Source organism: Squalius cephalus (assembly GCF_949319135.1).
Source record: "Squalius cephalus genome assembly, chromosome: 11".
Lineage (NCBI taxonomy): Eukaryota > Metazoa > Chordata > Actinopteri > Cypriniformes > Leuciscidae > Squalius > Squalius cephalus.
In genome coordinates, this window is record NC_137132.1 from 23,782,679 (window position 1) to 23,805,314 (window position 22,636).

At 37.6% G+C, this 22,636-nt stretch overlaps 1 protein-coding gene across 1 annotated transcript in view; it reads right to left on the reverse strand.

Moving 5' to 3' along the window:
• Positions 1 to 1,642: 1,642 nt before the first annotated feature.
• The window catches only part of crppa (CDP-L-ribitol pyrophosphorylase A), a 31,693-nt gene continuing 10,699 nt past the window's right edge, over positions 1,643 to 22,636 (reverse strand). Inside the window, exons 7-10 of the mRNA XM_079886145.1 lie at positions 21,087 to 21,167; positions 19,968 to 20,060; positions 14,493 to 14,624; positions 1,643 to 2,068 (exon numbers count right to left, since the gene is read on the reverse strand). Of these exons, the coding sequence (XP_079742271.1) occupies positions 1,964 to 2,068; positions 14,493 to 14,624; positions 19,968 to 20,060; positions 21,087 to 21,167 (411 nt within the window). The 3' untranslated portion in view covers positions 1,643 to 1,963. The remainder of the gene's footprint in view (positions 2,069 to 14,492; positions 14,625 to 19,967; positions 20,061 to 21,086; positions 21,168 to 22,636) is intronic.

The window sequence follows — 22,636 nt, forward strand, 5'->3', positions numbered from 1 at the left end:
CTTCAGGCCCTTAGACGGCACTGCATCACATACAGGAATGCTACTGTAATGGAAATCACAACATGGGCTCAGGAATACTTTCAGAAAACATTGTCGGTGAACACAATCCACCGTGCCATTCACCGTTGCCAGCTAAAACTCTATAGGTCAAAAAAGAAGCCATATCTAAACAGGATCTAGAAGCACAGGCGTTTTCTCTGGGCCAAGGCTCATTAAAAATGGACTGTGGCAAAGTGGAAAACTGTTCTGTGGTCAGACGAATCAAAATTTGAAGTTCTTTTTGGAAAACTGGGACGCCATGTCATCCAGACTAAAGAGGACAAGGACAACCCAAGTTGTTATCAGCGCTCAGTTCAGAAGCCTGCATCTCTGATGGTATGGGGTTGCATGAGTGCGTGTGGCATGGGCAGCTTACACATCTGGAAAGGCACCATCAATGCTGAAAGGTATATCCAAGTTCTAGAACAACATATGCTCCCATCCAGACGTCATCTCTTTCATGACAATGCCAGACCATATACTGCATCAATTACAATATCATGGCTGCGTAGAAGAAGGATCCGGGTACTGAAATGGCCAGCCTGCAGTCCAGATCTTTCACCCATAGAAACATTTGGTGCATCATAAAGAAGAAGATGCAACAAAGAAGACCTAAGACAGTTGAGCAACTAGAAGCCTGTATTAGACAAGAAGGGGACAACATTCCTATTCCTAAACTTGAGCAACCTGTCTCCTCAGTCCCCAGACGTTTGCAGACTGTTATAAAAGAAGAGGGGATGCCACACAGTGGTAAACAAAACTTGTCCCAACTTTTTTAAGATGTGTTGATGCCATGAAATTTAAAATCAACTTATTTTTCCCTTAAAATGATACATTTTCTCAGTTTAAACATTTGATATGTCATCTATGTTGTATTTTGAATAAAATATGAAATTTGAAACTTCCACATCATTGCATTCTGTTTTTATTCACAATTTGTACAGTGTCCCAACTTTTTCTGATTTGGAGTTGTATATATATATATATATATATATCTCTGCCTACGTCAGGTTAGTCATTACATCATGCGTGAAGTCGTGGACGTGCAAGACGAGCATTTGTGATTAAAAAGTATATATATATATTTAGAAAATGACCGATGGTTTGGCTAGATAAGACCCTTATTCCTCGGCTGGGATCATGTCGAGCCCTTTAAAGCTGCATTGAAACTGCAATTTGGACCTTCAAACCGTTGATAACCGTTGATGTCCACTATATGGAGAAAAATCCTGCAATGTTTTCCTCAAAAAACTTAATTTCTTTTTGAATGAAGAAACAAAGACATGAATATCTTGGATGACGTAAATTATCAGGAAATTTTATGATGTCAAATTCAATAGTTACCAACTGTGATGATTTTCATTCCCCTCCACAAGATGGCAGCATTTGATTAAATATAGAGATGGCCTCAATGTCAGAACATGCTTTTAGTTATGAGATTAAGGCATAAGATTTTGTACCTCTAAATTTACGATATATTAATTTATTATGAATAAACAGTTTGATAATAGCAATATCTTATTGTTTAAACGGTATATATATAAAATTAAATAATTATAGAAAGGAGTTTACGAGTTTAAAAAAAGAACAGTGAACTGTCATCAACAACAACAAAAAGTTTTTTTATTATTATTTTTTACATACAAAAATATGTAAGTATTTAGAGGTTCTTTTAATTGTTCTTGTGTGTTGATGTACATCAGCCTAGGCAAACCAGGCCAATTTTGCAAATCTACCTTGAAACAAATGAATCAACTGATCCAAACATTGACTGTCTGACCACGCCGTCACTCACTCGCTATCTATAATTTATTTTAAATTGAAATGCCTTCATTTGCAAATGTTCTTTGACGTTTGAGATTGCGTGCTGCTGTCTTTGTGAGTCGTGGTTGTCTGCTGTAATGCATCTTCTCCTGCCTCAGTTTCAGGCATGAAGCAGTTGTCCAGTGAGAGCAGCATTGCGCTCTCTGATGAGGGCGACAGTCATTTGAGTGAGTCTCTCCACTGATCTCTCCCACTGCTCTGGCACCTGAAGAAACACACACACACACACACACACGTTGGGTTTTCGTGTTTTATGGGGACTTTCCATAGACAATGTTGTTTTATACTGTACAAACTGTATATTATATCCCCTTACACTAACTCTACCACTAAACCTACCCATCACACAAAACATTTTTACATTTTCAAAATACATCACTTATTAGTATGATTTATAACCTGTTTTTCTCATGGGGACCAAAAATGTCCCCACAAGGAGAAGGATTTCCGATATTGCCATCTTTGCGGGGATATTTTGTCCCCATAACGTAGGTTTTATCTGAACAACACACACACATATTTAAACACACTTGAATACACAAGCAGATGTGCTCAAAACATTCTTGTCGACTTTCCGGCCGTGATATTTGGCAGCCTAAGAAGAAAAAAAATGTCAGGCCTCCTATTGTGCTCACAGGGTTTCAGGTTTTGTTTTCATGTCTTTTGTTGAAGATTTTGGGGTCTCTTCTCTTAATGTCCTTATGCCACTGCATCTTTTTATGCTTTTGCATCAGTGATTAATTGCTGCACATCTCTCCTGGTCTTCTCATCTCTCTGAACTGTGTTCAGATCTACATTGTTGCATTAGACAAAGAAAATCAGCTGAGGTTGAACCAAAATCTTGCTTTTCTTTAACAACTTCTGTTCAAGTATTGCAGATTAATTGATATATTATATTAATTTAGAACATATTAATTATAAAGTAAATAAGTTAATATTTTATATATATATATATATATATATATATATATATATATATATATATATATATATATATATATATATATATATATTTGTTTGTTTATTTGTTTATATATATATATATATATATATATATGGACTTGTCTATTCAATTATTCTCTCATCTGCTAAAATTAATTGTTTTAAATGTCTTAATTTGGGATTTTTCAACAAATTATTTAATTTTTATTTAATTATTACAAATTACAAATTATTATTTCATTAAATATTTTAATAAATGGGAAGGGCTATCTTTGTTTTTATACTTTCTCCTCTGCTAGCGTAACGTGGACAGAAAATAACACTTTAATGGCTGATTAGGAAAAAACATTTTTCAATTTTTTTAATGTGTCACTCTTTTTCTTCCTTTCCACAGGAGCTGTTTTCTACCACTCTCACTTCCAAGTTTTCAAATCCAGGGATAAGAAGTTCTTAAACTCATGACACACATTTTCCACAGTTAACTCCATAGGATTCCAATTTGTAAGCAGAGGAATCAAATAAACTGAAATCTAGTGATTAAAAAATAATCAATTTATGGAAAAATGATTAATATAAATAAAATGATTAATGGCAATACAGCAGCAGCTCCTGAATTTCAGCAGCTCTACAATGTGCAATGCTTTTTAATCTTCATTTGGAGTCAATTTGGGGGAAAAAAAGAACAAAAAAAAAAGGACTGAAATTAAGAGGAGGCTCCCTGTTTTTCCTTGTGTAATAGTCACTGTTCCCTTACTTAATTATGGGTACAAAACTCTGAGTAAGGAGCCAAAACATCTGCAAGCGGTCAACTGAAATCCTGCAACCCTTCAACTAATGGCAGCCACTTCACATACAGATTTCACACACAATTCAAATATAGCAAGAAAGATTATGCCACAAATTCCTATATCAGTGTATCATCAGATAACACGCTGTAATAAGGTCTAAACCAATGAAGAATGACCTCAGTGTATTTGTTTAGGCAGGAAATGAAGAACAAATGGCCTCAACCTGATTGCCACCCACATGTAAAACTCGGGTTCACGGAAAATAGCGCAATGTCTGTGGAATATTTACAAACGCAGAAAGAAAAGCTCGCCTACTTGTCCACAGCTAATGACAACATTACTCATGTGTTTTGTTTTTGGTGTGACACGACAGTCCTACTGGGAAAATAATAAATGTGCATTTTTCTTTTCTCAAAAGAAGATCACCAACGAGGATCAAAGGTTTAAGCCTGCGTAAGTCTCATGTTTCCAATGAGTAGCAAAATATGACTCGCATGTAATAAGAAAGCAGCGGATCAACAACTTATTTCTTGGCTAGGTTGTATTCGAGCCGCCACGACATATTGAAAAATCAGAGTGACATATGCGGGGGAAAATAAGATGATAATACTGTTGTGTTTGAGTCAACACACTAATTGAACATTTATCCTACTCTGAAGCGTGGTCCATAAAAATAATAGAAATCCATCAAAAAGAATAAAAATTGTGGGTGAATTTGAAATAGTGTAGGGATCTTGAGTTAAGTGACTGATTCAAAGGCACAATGGTTGAAAATATGCTTTAAAATGTGTGTATCTGCCATGTATGTGCTTATTTTTTCTTTTGCTGATTACCTATCCTAGTCCTAGGAAGCTGGTTGGCCAATACATTTTTTATTTATTTATTATAATTCACTTAAATCTGAAGAAAACTGAAGGTTACTGATGTTTAATCGCTATAATTTGTCAGAATATTACATCACTTTTCCATCCCTGACAGCAGAAGGCTTACTAATGAGCTCTATTCTGTCCCTGTGTCATGGCCAACACTTAAAAGTACACATGGAACAGGAAATTCGACACTTGGAATTTTAATTTCTTGAAGTCTCGTCTTTTGTGCCTGTAGGGATTTTCCAAGAGTTCCAGTATCTTTTTCCAGGCTTTTATGGGATGGATAAAACATTTACAGGGGCCCCTGTACAGGCCAGCCCAATTCACCTCTCTTGAAGGAAGTTGATGAGTTCTAGATGCTGTTTACTGCACTTCAAACTGTGCACTACAGCAAAAAAAAAGATACTTTCTCCCCAAGCCAACAGATCAAAGCTCTTTTAAAAGACAAAAAAAAAGAAACTGTATCGTATAAAATGGACTAATCTCCTAATATCTCTTGTAATCGTAATACTGATGCATGCAGCAGGGTGAAAATGAATACAATAAAACAATTAGAACAACGTCCAAGAAAGCTCTGTTCCTTAAGAAAGAAGAAAAGTACAAAAACAACAATGGAGGAAAAAAGGCCCAATGGTTGAAATCCTACAACGGTAACTTAATAGAAAAGAAGAAAATCTTTGAACAGACAGATCAAATCAGAATCATGGACAACCAGACATGTGGTCGCTTTCTTTCCATTGTAAAGTCCCTCTTCTTTTCTTTCATTCGTTGCCTCTAATGATGGTCCCATTAGTGGAAAACTTCCAATGATGTAAAAAGGCCATTCAAACTCATTTTAACCTGAAATTGGCAGAACTAATGACATTTTCTCTTCTTGGCCTAGGGTTCCCTCGAGAGAGAGGTACTTGACTGGGGCTTTTGGATGTCCTTTAAGACACCTTGTGATGTTTGTGAAATCATTTGCTCTATATTACATGGAAAATGCCTATATAAAAGAACAATGCTTTTAAAAACAGTGCCAATGTCTATTACACATTACTAAAAATATACAAAACCAAATTTCTTACACTTTTTTTTTCTCAATTCAAAAGAAAAGTGACTCGTAAAGTACTAAGATGACAGCTTATACAGCAGCGGACCACACAATGAGTGGTTGACTAACTGTCCTTGAAAATTCAGCAGATTCAGACAGCAGCACGTAATGGCCCGCCTCACACAGACGGGCCTTTGAAGACGGGACCTCAGCAATTAGGAATTTAACAATGACAATTTGCACCCTTCAGTCTTTTTCTTTCCAGGCAGCAAGTGAGTCTTATTCCACTACAGACCTGCCAGCGCCGCTCTATAATGACCTTCGTGAAGGTTTCAAAACCCTTTAATGCCAGCTGAACTGGAAAGAATACTTAATCACAGTGCTGAAGCCAGATCAATACGACAAGTGCTAGAGTTTTACTAGCGACACTTTTAGCCAAAGTGAATTTCAAGAACATTTTCAGGCAGTAAATTGCTTTTTGAAATGAAGAAAATCATGTTAATGTGCGAGTCCACCACAAGGGGGTGGCAGAAAGTGAAAGGTTTTGACTAAACGCTGATTGGGGGTGCAAATCAAACACTACACATTAAAATGCATCTTAAAGGAAAAGTCTTATTCTGCCACAAGAACCCATGCAGACTCTGAGTCCCTCTGAAAACATGGTATTACGTTTCTTACTCTGACCGTACATTCCTTTTGAGAAATTATAATAGCACCAGTTCCTGAATGTCCCTCCGGACTGCCAATCATAGATAGTAGCCAGAGGCAAAGAGCTTGACGGAGACATCGAACCCAAGTTACTGTCAACTTCAGAGATGTGATATGGAGCTGAACTCTGAGGTTCACCTTCCTCAATTGTAACTGTATCCAAAGGGACATTTTTAATAGTAGCCCAGCTTAGCGAATAACCGCAGGTTAAGAGGGACTCTGTGAGGTTTTAATTGAACTGGATAAGCCGGTTTTTGGACAGGACAGCAGCAGCAACGATGCTAATGTATGAATCAATAAATGGATCAATTAGATTATTCTAGAGCAGAAAAAGTGGCATAACACATCTTAAATTCTAGTACTTTCCATGAACAAGGCACAAAGCAAAGCCAGGTACTCTTCAAAAACGGTCAGTGAAAAGAGGTGCCTAACGCTCAGTCCATGTTGGAAAGTGCCATTAACATCATCAGAAGAAAGCCAGCGATTGACTAACTATATAATTAACGTAATGTGCAGGAAATGTCAGTTTAATAATGAAAGGCCAGATGGTTTTGATTGAAATCGTACATTAGCTTATAGTTTTAGGAACACTTGACAGTTGTTAATCTCTTCCATTACCAGTTTAAGACAGATGATTCGCCCCACTGATTTTTCAAACTGTACCACCAGCACAAATGCTTTTAAAAAGGACAGATTTGTGGGATTGTGCCGTCAAAATGCGTCCTCAACACGACCCCATCATTCTCATTCAGTCTCACCTCGTATGAAAAGGATCTGAGCATCATTATCTTTTCTCTTAAACTGAAGCACTGCATTACCCAATATTGATTCAGGAACTGCTCAGATAAACAAGTCATGGTACACTGAAAGAAAATCAAAGTAATAATGAAGGTTTCCGTCGTGCGGTTACAAGGAGAATGGCATCTATAGTTTCTCGTGTCTTGAACAGGTTTTCCTCAGTGAACTGTGTTTCTGAATCTCTCTCTTCCCTTTTTTTTTTTTTTTTGTACAAGAGCCTCGGGCGTAACCTACCACATTCACAGGAACGGGGCGAAGAGAATACAGGAAGCTTTTGTTTCCATACCTGTGAATACTGCTCTATTTCAACAAGTCAGAGGGAGTGATTTCTGTGTTTGTACTTGACCTGGCGACAGATATGTTCCTAAACAATGATAGACCACAATGCTTTCCTACACTGACAGATCTGTTGAAAATGGTGAAATGTCATGATATTCCAAGGCCCACATGCAGAAACCAAACATCCGTTGTTAACAACAAAACCTCTTGAGTTCCCCTCATTAGACTTGTGACATGCACAGAAAGGTCTAGCAAGAGATCAGCCTGGGTCATGTATGTTATTTCCTTCAGCGACAAAACTGCATTTCAGATTTACATCCTTATTTTCCTTCTCTACGCTCACCCATCGCCAAGTGCCCGCACCTCGTGTTGATGCATTAGGAACAAGCCTTTTCACGTAAATATTTCACCTCTCCCTCAAACAAAAGACTGTTGGCATTTGTTACCGAGCTGTCCAAACAATAATTAACATAGACTAAACAGTCGTCAGGATGAGCAAAGGTGAAAGTGTGAGACTGCGAAATTGGAGAAATTGCATAGAGGAAAACAACCCACCATGCAATGGAGGTGTCCTGGACTGTTTATACAGATAAAACATAAATACCCCTCTGCCCATATACTGACAAAAAAATAACATGCTTTGCCTTTTTCCCAACATGGATTACTCCTAAATGGCCAGATAATACCCCCATGAAATCCCTTGTCTGAAATACATTATCTGGCCATTTAGGAGTGATCCATGCTGGGAAACGAGCACAACGTGTGTTATTTTTTTATTAGCATATGGGCAGTATTATTTTTTTTTTTTTGAGTGACACATGGAATAGAAACATTGGGTTTTGCTTTAATGACATCCGTTCATACAAACTCCACAAGTTATCTGGTATGATTTGAATTCCAGGTTTAAATTAGACTTTAAATCTGGTCTAAAACTTCTGGACTCTGTATATTTAATATACAAGGTGTGGTTAAAGGTTTCCAGTGCATATAGCTTGTTCAAAAGTTAGTGTTCATCTACGGCCCGACCTGACTTACCACCAAGAAAAGAACCAGGACTTTTACAAAGATTCAAGTCAGAGGTGAACCACTTCAAACGACTCAACCCAGCAAAGCTCATGCTAAATCCTGAAAAACTCCAAGCTCAAAACAAGATTACTGCGCAGTGGACATTCAATACCAGACAGTGGGTGGTCGCCTCAAATCTAAAACAAGTGTTCTTCCGTGGACAGGCTGCATGGGGGAGAACACGCCACCATGGCCTTTTACTGATTGAATGTTTACAAACCCATTTGGTCCGCCCCTGGTATGAGCATCAGCCTCTAATTTCTGATCTAATTTGTTTGTGAACGTTTTTGGTTGGAATGTTGTCTCACTATGAGAGTTTGCATGCGTATGCTTGATCTTGAGCGGGGCAGAAGGTATCAGTGGCTCATGTAATCTGCCAAATCAACACTAAATAAACCCATTCAGTGGGTAACAGTGTACGATCATCACACATGCCAGCATGCATCTGGAGCACTTAAGGAATTATATAATGATGCACAGAAAATTTGGTCACAGTAAACTTCTAAAAATATACAAAAATCATCCAAAAGAGAAACTAGGTCAGAAATGTATGAACGGGAAACCACAACATTATGGGTGCAGTTGTGCTTGTGTTATCCAAAAATCTGTTATTGTTGTGCCACTGTGCTCTGTTTTCTGCACATCACAACAATATGTGTGAAAAATGTAAGATATCTGTGTGAAATTGAGATTGTTTAAAGCCAATCTCACATTGATCAATCCTAGCTATGTTTCCATTTTTATACACATTTTGGGATATTGCATTAAAAATGCTGGATGGAAACGCGCTCAATTGATTTTATCCAATAAGAAGACATGCTCATAAACTATGATGGAAACATATTCACTGAATAAATCCCTCAATGCGCAACAACAAACTCACATGACTTTGCCTCAAGAGAGGATGTGATTGTATAACTGGACTAACTAGTTGACTAATTTCATTGCACAGCATCTCAAATGCTGTTTTGGTCATTCTGAAATGCCTGAGCCAAAGCCTGTCATCAAACTGTTTGGGTATAATTACCTCCCAGAACTGCCACACACGATTGCGTTCCCAAACACCAGGCATCCACCGTCATCAAGATAACATGACAGTGTTTATTGCATTTTGTCTGTACGCTCTGAGGCACAACTTATCCAAAAAAAGAGCCACAGTTGCTTCCCCGATTGCAGAAACTTGGGGGGGGGGGGGGGGGTTGTTTGGTTGCACCAATTGAAGGATGCTAGTGTAATAATTTATAATATAATTGAAACATTTTGATAACATTAAAAGGACCGACACTGTAGTTATTGTAAGCAAAAAAGGCTGATTTTCTGCATTTTGTTTTTGTTTTTTTGGGGGGGGTTGACCAAGAAATTTTGGTGCATTAGTGCTAAGTATCAAGAATACCCAATGCACGCTGCCACGGTACAGATCATTTAGTTTAACACTGCGGTACAATATCAAAGGAGAAGTGCGCTGGCTTGGAGTTGTCAGCAGGGATCTTTCAAGCCCAGACTAGAAAAAAAAACAGACTTTTTTTTACTTTTCCTCCCGCAGTGCATTTGTGCCAGCCATAATGATGAGGAAAACATAAAAACAATTAGACATGGAGAGAAGGGGAATATTTTGAGAATGAGAAATGACTCCTGGAACGTAAATCCGACACTAAGCGAAGGGTATGGCCAAATACATTTACGCTGTCAAAGGCAGACGAGTATAAAACGAGACATTGAGGTATACTGCACCCTGACATCATTTTAGAGCGATTAAAGGATCTGATACCTTTTTGTGGTCCTGCATTCATCATAATAGTGTATTGACTCCTATAGAAACCTGCACATACCCAAAACATCATTAATCTTCAGAAAATTTGACAGATTATTTGGCGATTGAGCTAAAAACAGCATCTAAAAGGTGCCATTACCCGTAAGACTATATTGTAAAACTCAAGATGGTCCAAATTCGGCTAAACCAGGCATCCAGTTTCAAAAACGGGTGGATATGGGCAGGTGAGAGAGTCTCTTTCTTTCTCTTTTCTAAGGAGCAGCTAATCTCCTCTCAGGTTTAGAATCCTCAGCTGGATGCTTTGAGGAGAAGGAAGTGAGGGGTGGGTAAACTGCTGGGCTCTCACAGGAGGGATTAGAGCAGCCATATATCATTGTGACAAGCCTTTTCAGCGCATGACAGGCCACAAGGCCCCGTGTGTGAAGCAGATCCTGTGACACTTCCTGTCACTCATTGGCCAGGCACTGATAGGGCTAGAAATGACCTTTATCACACCGTCAGATCACCTTACTGACACTAAGGCACATGTTAAAGAATTGTAATAAAGACTATCTATACATCTATCTGGTCAGTTTGTTTTTTGAAAGAACGAAAAATTATATTCAGCAATGATGCATTCAGTTGATAAAGACATTCATAATGTTACAAAAGATTTTATTTCAAATAAATACTGTTCTTTTGAACTTGCTATTTATCAAAGTATGCTGGAAAAAATGTATCAGGGTTTTCACAAAAATACTAAGCAGTACAACTGTTTTCAACATTGATACTTAAATGAAATGTTTCTTTTGCATCAAATCAGCATATGAGAATGATCTATCTATCTATCTATCTATCTATCTATCTATCTATCTATCTATCTATCTATCTATCTATCTATCTAACTCCTCTCTCACAAAGCTGCTGTGTGGCTGCTAGCGTCACACTTCCCTCAGCCTGGAATTAATGTAGAAAACTTTTCATATTACAAACATACTGTGGAAAGACTGAAAGAAATTATTTGTTTAATGAGGCCTGTCATTGTTTACACACAATGAATCACGCAAACATCTCTCCGTTGTCTATGTGGAGGGTGAGTAGCGTGAAATAGTTAAGCAACTTGGAGGTCCATTTCATGGAGGTTTCTGTCTTAGCTTCACAGAAAAGTGTCGAAAGACTGAAATCAAATCCTGTCCTAAAAGTAATCTATCACTGACCAAACTGGACACAACTAAGGCATGTTGAGAAAGAAAAGGAAAAAAAGACTAAATGTTTTTAATGAAGACTGAATGTGTATTTATGAGAAGATGTTTACTGATCCTTATCAAATGCCAATGTTCTCAAAACAATAAATTCACCAAATAAGTGCTCCACATGCACAAACATCTGGCATGGAAAAACAAACCCAAAGATTCCAATCAAACAATCCTGAAAGACTACAGCGACAAACTCCCCCAAATGTCATCTTAAACTACCCTTAACAAAGATCTTCTTTAATGCAGACAAAAGAAACAACAAGCATACAAGTACATTTTTTATACATCATGTTCTAAATGCATTCATTTTTACTTCTAGAAATAATACAGTCATCAGCCCCTTTCACACATACAGTCTTTACTGGTAAATTACCGGTAACAGATCATGTGTGAACAGGACCTTTTCAAATATAACGGTAAATTGGTTCTGGCAATTTACCAGTAAGTGAATGTGTAACATTACCAGTATGGCTGATTTCATGACGAATGAAGATTACTGGTATTTTGCACGTACTACTGTAGGTCAGAACGCGCTAACGTAAGAAGTGATTTCGGCCAATCAGAAGCCATGAAAGAGCAACGGCTCTGGGCCATTCATAAAATTGTGACGCAGATGACGCGTTTACTCAGCACTGTTTACAAATGTCTTCAAATTGGAGTGGCTAAAAGCCTAAACTAAAGCGATTTTCCTTGCTTTTCCTTTTACCGGTAAAGTCGTTCTGGCTATTTTACGGTAATTTACCGGGATTGCTATGTGAAAGGGGCTATCATCAGGTAATTCTGACACTGAAACCCATTTATATTAGCTATTTTAAGAGGGGTCATTTTATACATTTATTTATTCTATAATGTGAGCCAAAACCAGTCCTGACAGAAGTATGTTAGTTTAATTGTTTTAGTATGGTTTTGTTCCTTTATTCCTGTTCCCAGTCATCGTTAGTTTCTACAGACGTTAATTAAGTTCCACACCTGTTCCCTGTTGCGTTAACTAACTTCCATTATGTATTTAAAGGCATAATATGTAAGATATTTAGATTCAAATATCCAAAAACCACCAGAACAATGTTATATATTTTGTTGACTTGTGTTCTTACATTATTCCCAAACGTTTCCAACAATGTTTAAATCCAGAGAAATCAACTTTTTTAATCAGGACACAGACCGTCAGTATATTTCGTCGCCTGTCAATAATCATATCCGCATTACCCTTGATTTCCAGTTTTACTTTCATAGAAACCATGGAAACACCAAAGACTCTTTAATATATAATATGTGCTTTATTAGACAGGCGAGCAACTGTTAGGATACATTTTTTAACAGAAAACTAATCATTGTTATATAGCTTAATATGATTAGTCTTATTGTTTGAATCTCATTTTCTTGATTTACCGCAAGTAACATGTTTTTACCAGGTGAAAACAACAACAACTCCCATGATTCAACGCTCATTCATGGTGTTATCAAGCTATGCATTTGTTTTGAATAAGCAGCCTCTAGCGGGGCGAAAATTACATATTGTGCCATGTGCCTTTAAGTCCTGAGTTTTCCTTAGTTCCTTGTCTAGTGTTAAAATTGGCTGCATCCGAAAGCTGAAAAATGCTGCCTTCTGAGGATGCATTCCAAGGTAGAAAGGCATCAAGCCACGTCCGAATCCAAAGTTAGCTTTGCTTCCTGTCTCCTGACTCAGATCCCTTCATCGGTATCCTTTACTCTGCCTTCGATATCACACAAGTTGAGCTAAAAATAAAGATGGCACCTGAAAGGTGGTCAGTTTGTGTGTAAATGTGTGTTTCTGACCAACGTTTTCCACTTCTAATGTCATTTCTACCTAGAAATTACTATTGAAGTAATTAAATATTTGCCAAACGCTGCCTGTAAACTCATCCTGATAAGGCAGCGAGGGAAAGAGTCAGCTGCCTAAGCTTTCGGACGCAGCGTTTATGTTTAAGCCTGTAGTGCTTTATTGTTTCTGGTAGTCATTAAAAGTTAGTTTGATTGTCACACGACTCTCCTTGATTATCTACTGCTGCTCACCATAACAGACATTCTTCAACCCTTAACATTTTTTATAAAAACAGACCTGTCCATTATTTCTTACCGTGCCTTTAAGAAACACAACTTTATATGTGAAACGAGCAACAGTTCTGATTGTAGCATATTTAAAAAACATGTTTTAAGCAGACTGCATTTGTCTATTGTTGTGCCTTAGTTAAAGTTCAGATAAGATTTATGACCAGTTTATGCATAAATCAGTATTTACAGTATGTTTTCATAAAAGCATCAATCTATGTAATCTTAAAAGATCAAGAAAAATGTAATTGCTTGTGATACAACCCTTTTAAAGTTTCCCAACGGTGATCATCAAAACTTGATTTTGACTGTGTGACTGATGCCAGTGGAATAAATTCAGTGTAGTATTAGGCAATGGAAAGTCTATATACTTAACCATTGGCTCATCCAAAAACCCTCAGGCGTGACTAGCAGCAGAAAACGTCTGACGGTTTCACCGACATGCACTGCATCTCAAAAACGATCCGGATAAAATACAGAATTAAGAGGAACGACCTCTAATTGAAAAAACCTTATGTCATGTATGAAGGTAGTTGGACGGGTCAGAACTCACAAAGCGAGTCTTGGCAGCTATTTTGTGAAGCATGAATAAGCGCATCTGGGAGGAATTATCCTCATTATTACGGGGCCTATGAGCGTGATTTATGCTTGGTCTTTATCTGCACTTCCACTATCTCACAAAAATAAGCATTTTATCATGACGAACACACATTACAGCCACTCCCTCTGCTGTCTGAGCGTTTTTAATGGGGGCCACAGACAGATGGGGCAAATTCACACATCGATCTTCATGACACAGAGTTGTGCTGACACTACAAAGAGTCTAGTAAGACACATCTGTGTAAGATTCTTTCTCCGGACCCACAATGACTAATACATTGTGATGATTTTTTATTATTCTCAGTAGGACCTCCTGACCAAGCATTGAAACAAGGTTCCTCTTGGATGCTCGAAGACCTTTTATTCATGCCAGATCAGGCTCAGATAAAGCTTGTAAACAGAGCAATAATTTCACATTTTGGGTGAACTATATCTTTAACAGATATAATGATATCTCATCAAGAAAATTACCTTGGAGTGATTGATCTCAATTCCATAGAGCAGAACATTTCCCTGTATGACTTCAGAGGCCAGACCCATGAAGGCTGTTAACTCATCTGTCTTTTGGCTATCGACGGACTGCTTTGTCATGTTCAGCTGTACCTGTCAACAAAAAGAAGAAAAAACATATCCATTCATTTATAGCAGGGTTTCGCAAACAGGGGGTTTTTGTGAGTGAACGGCAGGGGGTTCATGAGTTGATGAAAGGTATAACAAATGTCAAATTAAATCTAAAATCTAAGATTCCTAAAATCTAAAATAAATAAATAAATAATAGTAAATAAATAAATATATATATACACACACTCACCTAAAGGATTATTAGGAACACCATACTAATACTGTGTTTGACCCCCTTTCGCCTTCAGAACTGCCTTAATTCTACGTGGCATTGATTCAACAAGGTGCTGAAAGCATTCTTTAGAAATGTTGGCCCATATTGATAGGATAGCATCTTGCAGTTGATGGAGATTTGTGGGATGCACATCCAGGGCACGAAGCTCCCGTTCCACCACATCCCAAAGATGCTCTATTGGGTTGAGATCTGGTGACTGTGGGGGCCATTTTACTACAGTGAACTCATTGTCATTGTTACGTCCTGTGTGGTTTGGGAGGGTTGTTTTGTTTTTTCTCTCTCTCTCTTTCCGCTATTCTTTCTCACAGGACCAGTGATTGGAGGATGTTCCTGTCACTCATTGAGTTCACCTGACAGCCCGAGAACCAATCAGAGACTGGGGTGTGCGTATAAAGATCCGGAAATGATGCCAGTGCGGGAGAGCGGCTTCTTCGTCTCTCCTTTGTTTTGCTCTCTTGTGGTCATTTGTTTCTTGCTTGTTATTGTTTAGTTTTGGTGTGTTAAAGTTTACTCTGAGCTCTTCGTAACGCTGTTTTACTGCGTTTATGCTGTGATCCGACTCTTGATTTTCTCTGAGCTTGTTAAGTCTTTCATCGTTGCATAGCGATGGGACCAGGTTAGTACATCACGTGATATACATTTTACAACACGCAGAGTAAAAACTATTTAACACACTAGTTTATGAGTGGGTGCCAACTTATGTATTTCTGTTTATTAGGTAGGGTATTTAGTGGCGTTTTACGCTGAAGATTTTTTTCTTTGCTTTCTTTACTTGTGTTTAGTGTTTGTTCTGGGGTTTAGTTAACTTGTTTTGTTTTATTTATTTCTTTTCTTTAGCACCGCTCTTGTCCCTCGCTTTGTAATCATTTATAGTTTATGTTGTATATAATTTGTAAATATATTGTTTGGACGTATATTTGATTCACTGTTTGTATTATTGGGTGTTTTGTTATATCAAATTTATATTACTTACTAAAAGCAAGTACAAATACAGTTTGGTCTCTGCCTGTTTCTTAATTTATCACATTATATCTCCTCAATAGAGTGCAAGAATATTACTTTAAACAACTTTCTCTATTTTTATTTTGTCTGTTACGTTTCATAACCTCTAGATGCCAAATACATTATGTGAACGTAACATAATTGGGGGCTCGTCCTAAAAAATTGATTGTTTTTCTCTTTTGAGGAGTGAGATGTGTTAATTGGCTACAGGTGGAAGTGTATTAGGTAGAGCAAATTTAGTCTGGTGGCACATCGTGATGAGGTTTGATGGCGTTTAACTTGCAGAGCTTTGTGGATAATCCCTCATTAGAGGTGATTGATAAATGCAGGAAAGATGAATTGTTAATAATAGCTGACCACTTCCAAATTGCGATTCCAACAATTTTTGAAAAAGAAAATTAAAGCTGAATTAATTGATTGCTTAATCAATTTTGGAGTTTTAAGTTTGCCTGAGGTAGACCGAAGAACAGATCATGCCGGCGAGGAGCAGGATGCTGGGAAATTGAGTAAAGGTGAAGGTGAGTTAGTCGCAGCCAAGGCGGAGGCTAATGTTGGGACAACTCTTCCACCTTTTGAACCTTTTTCACCAGGCACTCCCAGGTCGACAGGGGAGGCACAGATTAGAGTGCGGATTGCACGGCTCCAGATGGAAGCTCAAGAGAGAGCACAAAATCGCCAGGCAGACCTAGATCTGAGTCTACAGGTGCGCAAGCTCGAAATTGAAGCTGATAAGGAGATTAAGCTTCGACAGTTGGACATCGAGGCGGCGAAGGCTGCAGCGATGGCCTCGGTCCAGCGGAACTCCTCATCGGTAAGTGACAATTCAGCCAATTTGAGTTCAGCCACTTTTGATGTGGGCAAGCACATTGCTTTGGTGCCAAATTTTCGTGAATCGGAAGTGGATAGCTATTTTAACGCCTTCGAAAAGATTGCGACTTCTTTGGTTTGGCCGAAAGAGGTATGGTCATTACTGTTGCAATGCAAATTGGCTGGGAAAGCTTTAGAGGTTTATTCAACCCTGTCATTAGAAGATAGTCTTAAGTACGATGTGGTCAAGCTAACCATACTTAGGGCTTATGAGTTAGTTCCAGAGGCCTATAGGCAGCAATTTCGTGCTCGTAAGAAGAACGCCAGTCAAACATATGCTGAATTCGCCCGAGACAAAGGAATTCTTTTTGATAGATGGTGTGCTTCTAGCAAAGTGGAGGATTTTACATCACTTAGAGAGCTGGTGTTACTTGAAGATTTTAAACAGTGTTTACCAGAGAGGATGGTTCTTTACTTAAATGAACAAAAAGTGGCAACATTATCTCAGGCAGCAGTGTTAGCGGACGAATTTGTGCTCACGCACCGAAATATTTTTCAGTCAGGCACCGTGGAAAAAAGTTACTCGAGGGCACCTATGAAGGAAACCAATTTGAAATGATTCGAGCTTTGTGACATGGTGCATTATCCTGCTGGAAGTAGCCATCAGAGGATGGGTACATGGTGGTCATAAAGGGATGGACATGGTCAGAAACAATGCTCAGGTAGGCCGTGGCATTTAAACGATGCCCAATTGGCACTAAGGGGCCTAAAGTGTGCCAAGAAAACATCCCCCACATCATTACACCACCACCACCAGCCTGCACAGTGGTAACAAGGCATGATGGATCCATGTTCTCATTCTGTTTACGCCAAACTCTGACTCTACCATCTGAATGTCTCAACAGAAATCGAGACTCATCAGACCAGGCAACATTTTTCCAGTCTTCAACTGTCCAATTTTGGTGAGCTCGTGCAAATTGTAGCCTCTTTTTCCTATTTGTAGTGGAGATGAGTGGTACCCGGTGGGGTCTTCTGCTGTTGTAGCCCATCCGCCTCAAGGTTGTGCGTGTTGTGGCTTCACAAATGCTTTGCTGCATACCTCGGTTGTAACGAGTGGTTATTTCAGTCAAAGTTGCTCTTCTATCAGCTTGAATCAGTCGGCCCATTCTCCTCTGACCTCTAGCATCAACAAGGCATTTTCGCCCACAGGACTGCCGCATACTGGATGTTTTTCCCTTTTCACACCATTCTTTGTAAACCCTAGAAATGGTTATGCGTGAAAATCCCAGTAACTGAGCAGATTGTGAAATACTCAGACCGGCCCGTCTGGCACCAACAACCATGCCACGCTCAAAATTGCTTAAATCACCTTTCTTTCCCATTCTGACATTCAGTTTGGAGTTCAGGAGATTGTCTTGACCAGGACCACACCTCTAAATGCATTGAAGCAACTGCCATGTGATTGGTTGATTAGATAATTGCATTAATGAGAAATTAAACAGGTGTTCCTAATAATCCTTTAGGTGAGTGTATAATATATATATATATGCAGGTAAACATATATAAAAATGCATGTAAATGCATATTTTGCATGTACAAATATGCATTTTTATATATGTTTACCTGCATGCCATGTAACCATTATCTGGCATCAAAGAAATGTGAACATAAGAATGTGTTAAGTTATTGAAATACTAACTTAAAACTAAAATTACATAAATAGTTTAAAAAATAAAACATTTACTAAAACAGATGAAAATGTTTATGTTTACCTACATGTCATGTAACTATTAACTGGCATCAATATTAACTTAAAATCTAAAACTGAATAAATAAAAAATAATAAATAAAATAAAACATTTATTAAAAAGACTAAATATTTCATATGTTTACCTGCATGTCATGTAAACATTAAATAAATCAGAGAAATGTGAACACAGAATGTGCTGTTAAATTATTGAAACATTAACTTAAAATATTTCAAGTAAATATTTTAGGTCAAAGGAGTTTGGCTGACAAAAACGTTTGGGAATCTGTGATCTATAGGCATTAAGAAATATAAAAAAAAAAACGTTCTTTACTGACTATAGTGAGTGACAACGATCCATATAGAAATTGATCATCCCATACTAACCCGCCACTTATCTGAATAAAATATTCCCTATTCTTAAAAAACACTTATGATATATGTGGCACAATCATTTTAAAAGTACCCCATAGTACTCTTTAAAAAAAAACCTCACGAGTTCTCTGTGTATTTAGACAGGTTAGGCTCCCATGCGAAACAGTGAGAACCAGCTCTGAGCGAAAAGTTTCCATTGCAACTGACCCAGCATTCACCGATCCGTTAAATTAATGCAGTTTATTTTTCCGTTCGCTTACATCACCATTTCAGGAAGATGTGGCTTGTATGTATACGCACCAAATAAAACAGACTGTGCTCATTTTGCAAATTGCTTAAAGAAAAACATATTTCTAACAGAGGTCATAGCCTGTAGAAATGGGGGAAATGCTGTTTACTCTATTATGAAACTCCAAAAGCACAAAAAAGTAACTGTGACAGCCAAACAGGAAATGTAATAGCATGTTAAGCGGATACAAATGTAATGTAAACGTAAAGAGAGTCAAGCAAACCTCTGAACAGCTCTTTATAAAAAAATCTTGAAGCAAGGCTTGAGATTTTACTCACAATCACACGCTCTCACAGCCACATGTGTTATCATATCATCACATCTGTGGTGGTGATAAGAGCAAAGCATCTGTGAAACACTAACAACAAGTGAAAACATAATGATGGAGAGTAGAGGTTATCTAACAGGGCTTCATAGGGAATGGTAAAGGAAGCACATATGGATTCCCACAGTGGTGTGTGGATCCCTGGATTCAGACGTCAGAACTGCAGGAGCAGAGATTCTGTGTTTTCGAAATACATTTAAGAAATTAATCAGGGTGAGAGTGATGTTTTGAGGTACAAATGCTGGATAAGAACCAGGAACCAAAACATCAAGGGTTTTTCCAACTCTCAACACTGCCATCAAACAAATGTGCTTCAGAAGAAAAGAAAAAAATCAGATGCTCTTGTTGATTTTACTTTTTAAAAGTAATTTGCCCTAAAGCATTTGATCTGATTCTGGACAAGATCATGTTTTGGTCTAATCACGCACAAATACCTTAACTTACGGTTAAAATAACAGAGGAACACATAAAAAAAATTTTTTTTAACCCAACACAAAGAGAGCTTGGCCCCTTGGCTGTTTAGATGGGGGTGTATGGAAACTTACCCAAACAATAACTACTGGGTATAAACGAGCGTGGCCAAGGTCCTCAAAACGTTTCACCATTTCTAAGACCCCTGAGAAGTTTGATCCACTCATCTACAAAAAAAAAAAAGACAAATCATGTTAGTCACACCAAACTAAAATTAAGGGGGCTAAATTATGTCTTTAAATACTACTGTGAACATGTATAATAGACTTACTCAAATTAAACAGAAGCTCTTATGAGTTTTGATTAGAAATGGTTTACGTTATACACCAAACATTTCAATTCCATTTTATTTATTTATTTATATATAATTAAACAAGAAATATAATGTATCCATCAGGAATTGACGGAATCATAATAATACATACATTACTGTTCAAAAGATTGGGGTCAGATTTTTTTTTAAAAAGAAATTCATATTTTTATTCAGAAAGGACACATTAAATGGATCAAAAAATGACAGTAAAGACATTTATAATGTAAGAAAAGATTTCTAGTTCAAATGAAGGCTGTTTTTTAAAACTTTGTATTTATAAAATAATCAAAAATATTAAGCAGCACAACTGTTTTCATCATTAATAATAATAATAAATGTTTTTTGAGCAGCAACTTAAAATGATTTCTGAAGGATCATGTGACACTGAAGACTGGAGAAAAAATGCTAAAAATTCAACTTTGCATCACAGGAATAAATTACATTTGAAAAATACAGAAAACAGTTAAATTGTAAAAAATATTTTTTTTTTCTGTATGTTTAATCAAATAAATGCAGCCTTGGTGAGCATAAGAGACTTCTTTCAAAAACATAAAAAAATCATACTGAGCTCAAACTTTTGAAGGGTAGTTTACTGTACATACCAGAGTTAATCCAGACTAAATTCATGTTTGCAAAAATGCTATTTGGCTTTTAGTCAACACTATCCAATAGCCTAGACTTACTAAGTAATGTCAGCAAAAAAGGAAAGTTGTTTTATAGGGAGATCAAGTTATTATATTTTGATATCAAGATTTTAAGACAAACCATTTTTTATAATATTAACAGATGAATCATTCACAATAAGACCAGTTACATGCAATAAGAAATTCAATTTTGATTTATGTGAAATTACTTGTGCATGTGTCTACCGTTGACGTACAGATATGTAAATGAAGTTTTGGGTTTTAGACAGGTACTCCGTGTTACTCTCCTTTGCACATGATATGACATCTGTCTCAATCTGTGAAAAAGAGAAAATTCAATAAAACAAGCAATATCACAATCAGGGCAGACAGAGAAAAAAAAAATATTTATTAATATCTAATGTATCATCCCTTTTCGTAAAAAGCAACACAACCACAGATGCTCTACATATGAAATCATATCATAGTCCTCATATCAAATCATATCCTGTCCCTGGCCTTGTTGAATATCTTGTACAGAGATGAAATAAACAGAAATAAACAGAAGTGTTTGGCACGGACTCGACCTTGAAGAGAAAATTGGAAATATGAAATGGAATATGAATTGGAAACACATGCAGGGACTTATTCGCTCTTGAAAGATAACCAACCGCGGCTTTAGACGAAAACCAGTTCGCTCCGAGCTGTGGATTTACGAGATCATTTCGACATCTGAACCAGGTTGGGCTGTTGAGCCCACACGAATGGTGTTCACAGGCTATTTGAATGGTGGCAGACCAAGAATAAGCGCTTCATAATGACCAAAATCAAAAAAATCAGTTTCAACAAGCAATTCAAAAATTCTGGTAATGCTTTCATTTCCACGCATTGACAATCAATTGACATTTCTGATCATTCTTAGGGATTTGTGAACTATTCAAAAAGAGAAATGTGTTTTTACCAGGCAAGGAGTTCAATTTTAACCGCAGTTACGTGTTGGGAATCATGTCAGCTCATGTTGTGCTTTAATCCGGAGTTGACGTAGGAATACATTACAGCCAAGAGTTATGCAGTATCACTGAAATGCCAGGATTACATGTAGTCAATGGAATTTTATAGTCTCCGATGGATTTAAAGTGGAAATTTGCGTGTGAGATTTACTTATGTGGCTTAAGATGATATATACACTACCTGCATGCTCTCAGCTCTAAGTTATCTTGAATTACCACAGCTCAGGAATGTGAATATCACTCTCAGTCACATACGAAACGTCACGTTCGCGATCTGCACCTTATGGCGCACGGATTCAGACTTTAATCCTCCATTTCCAAGCATAAAGAGTTCGCCCCTAGTGAACATGAGCCTTTGATGAAAGTAGACGGCAACCCGTTCCAGTTCTTATCTGCAGCATACACGGGTGTAATTATTACATCTCGCTAAAAGGATCATCTTATCACTCTCTGTTGTCCTTTATAACCAAAACACGTAGCCAGGGCCAATCGTACCACCTGCATATGCCTGGAATGGGCTCAACTCGAGTTCCACATCACTGTAATGGAGACACTGTAATGGGGATTATATTTACCAAATGGCACTGGGACAAATTCAAATCTCCTGCTTTTCTTTCATCTCCCTCGAGCCGTAGGAACAGCTCGGGAGAACTGACCCCGGCCGGCACCTGGGGGAGCGGCAACGTCTGGAACCAATCAGCTGTACAGGACGCTGGGTGCTCTCATGTTCGCAACATTATCAAGAGGAGGACATGTGCTTGATGAAGAACTTGGAATGGCTACAAAGGAGGATGGTC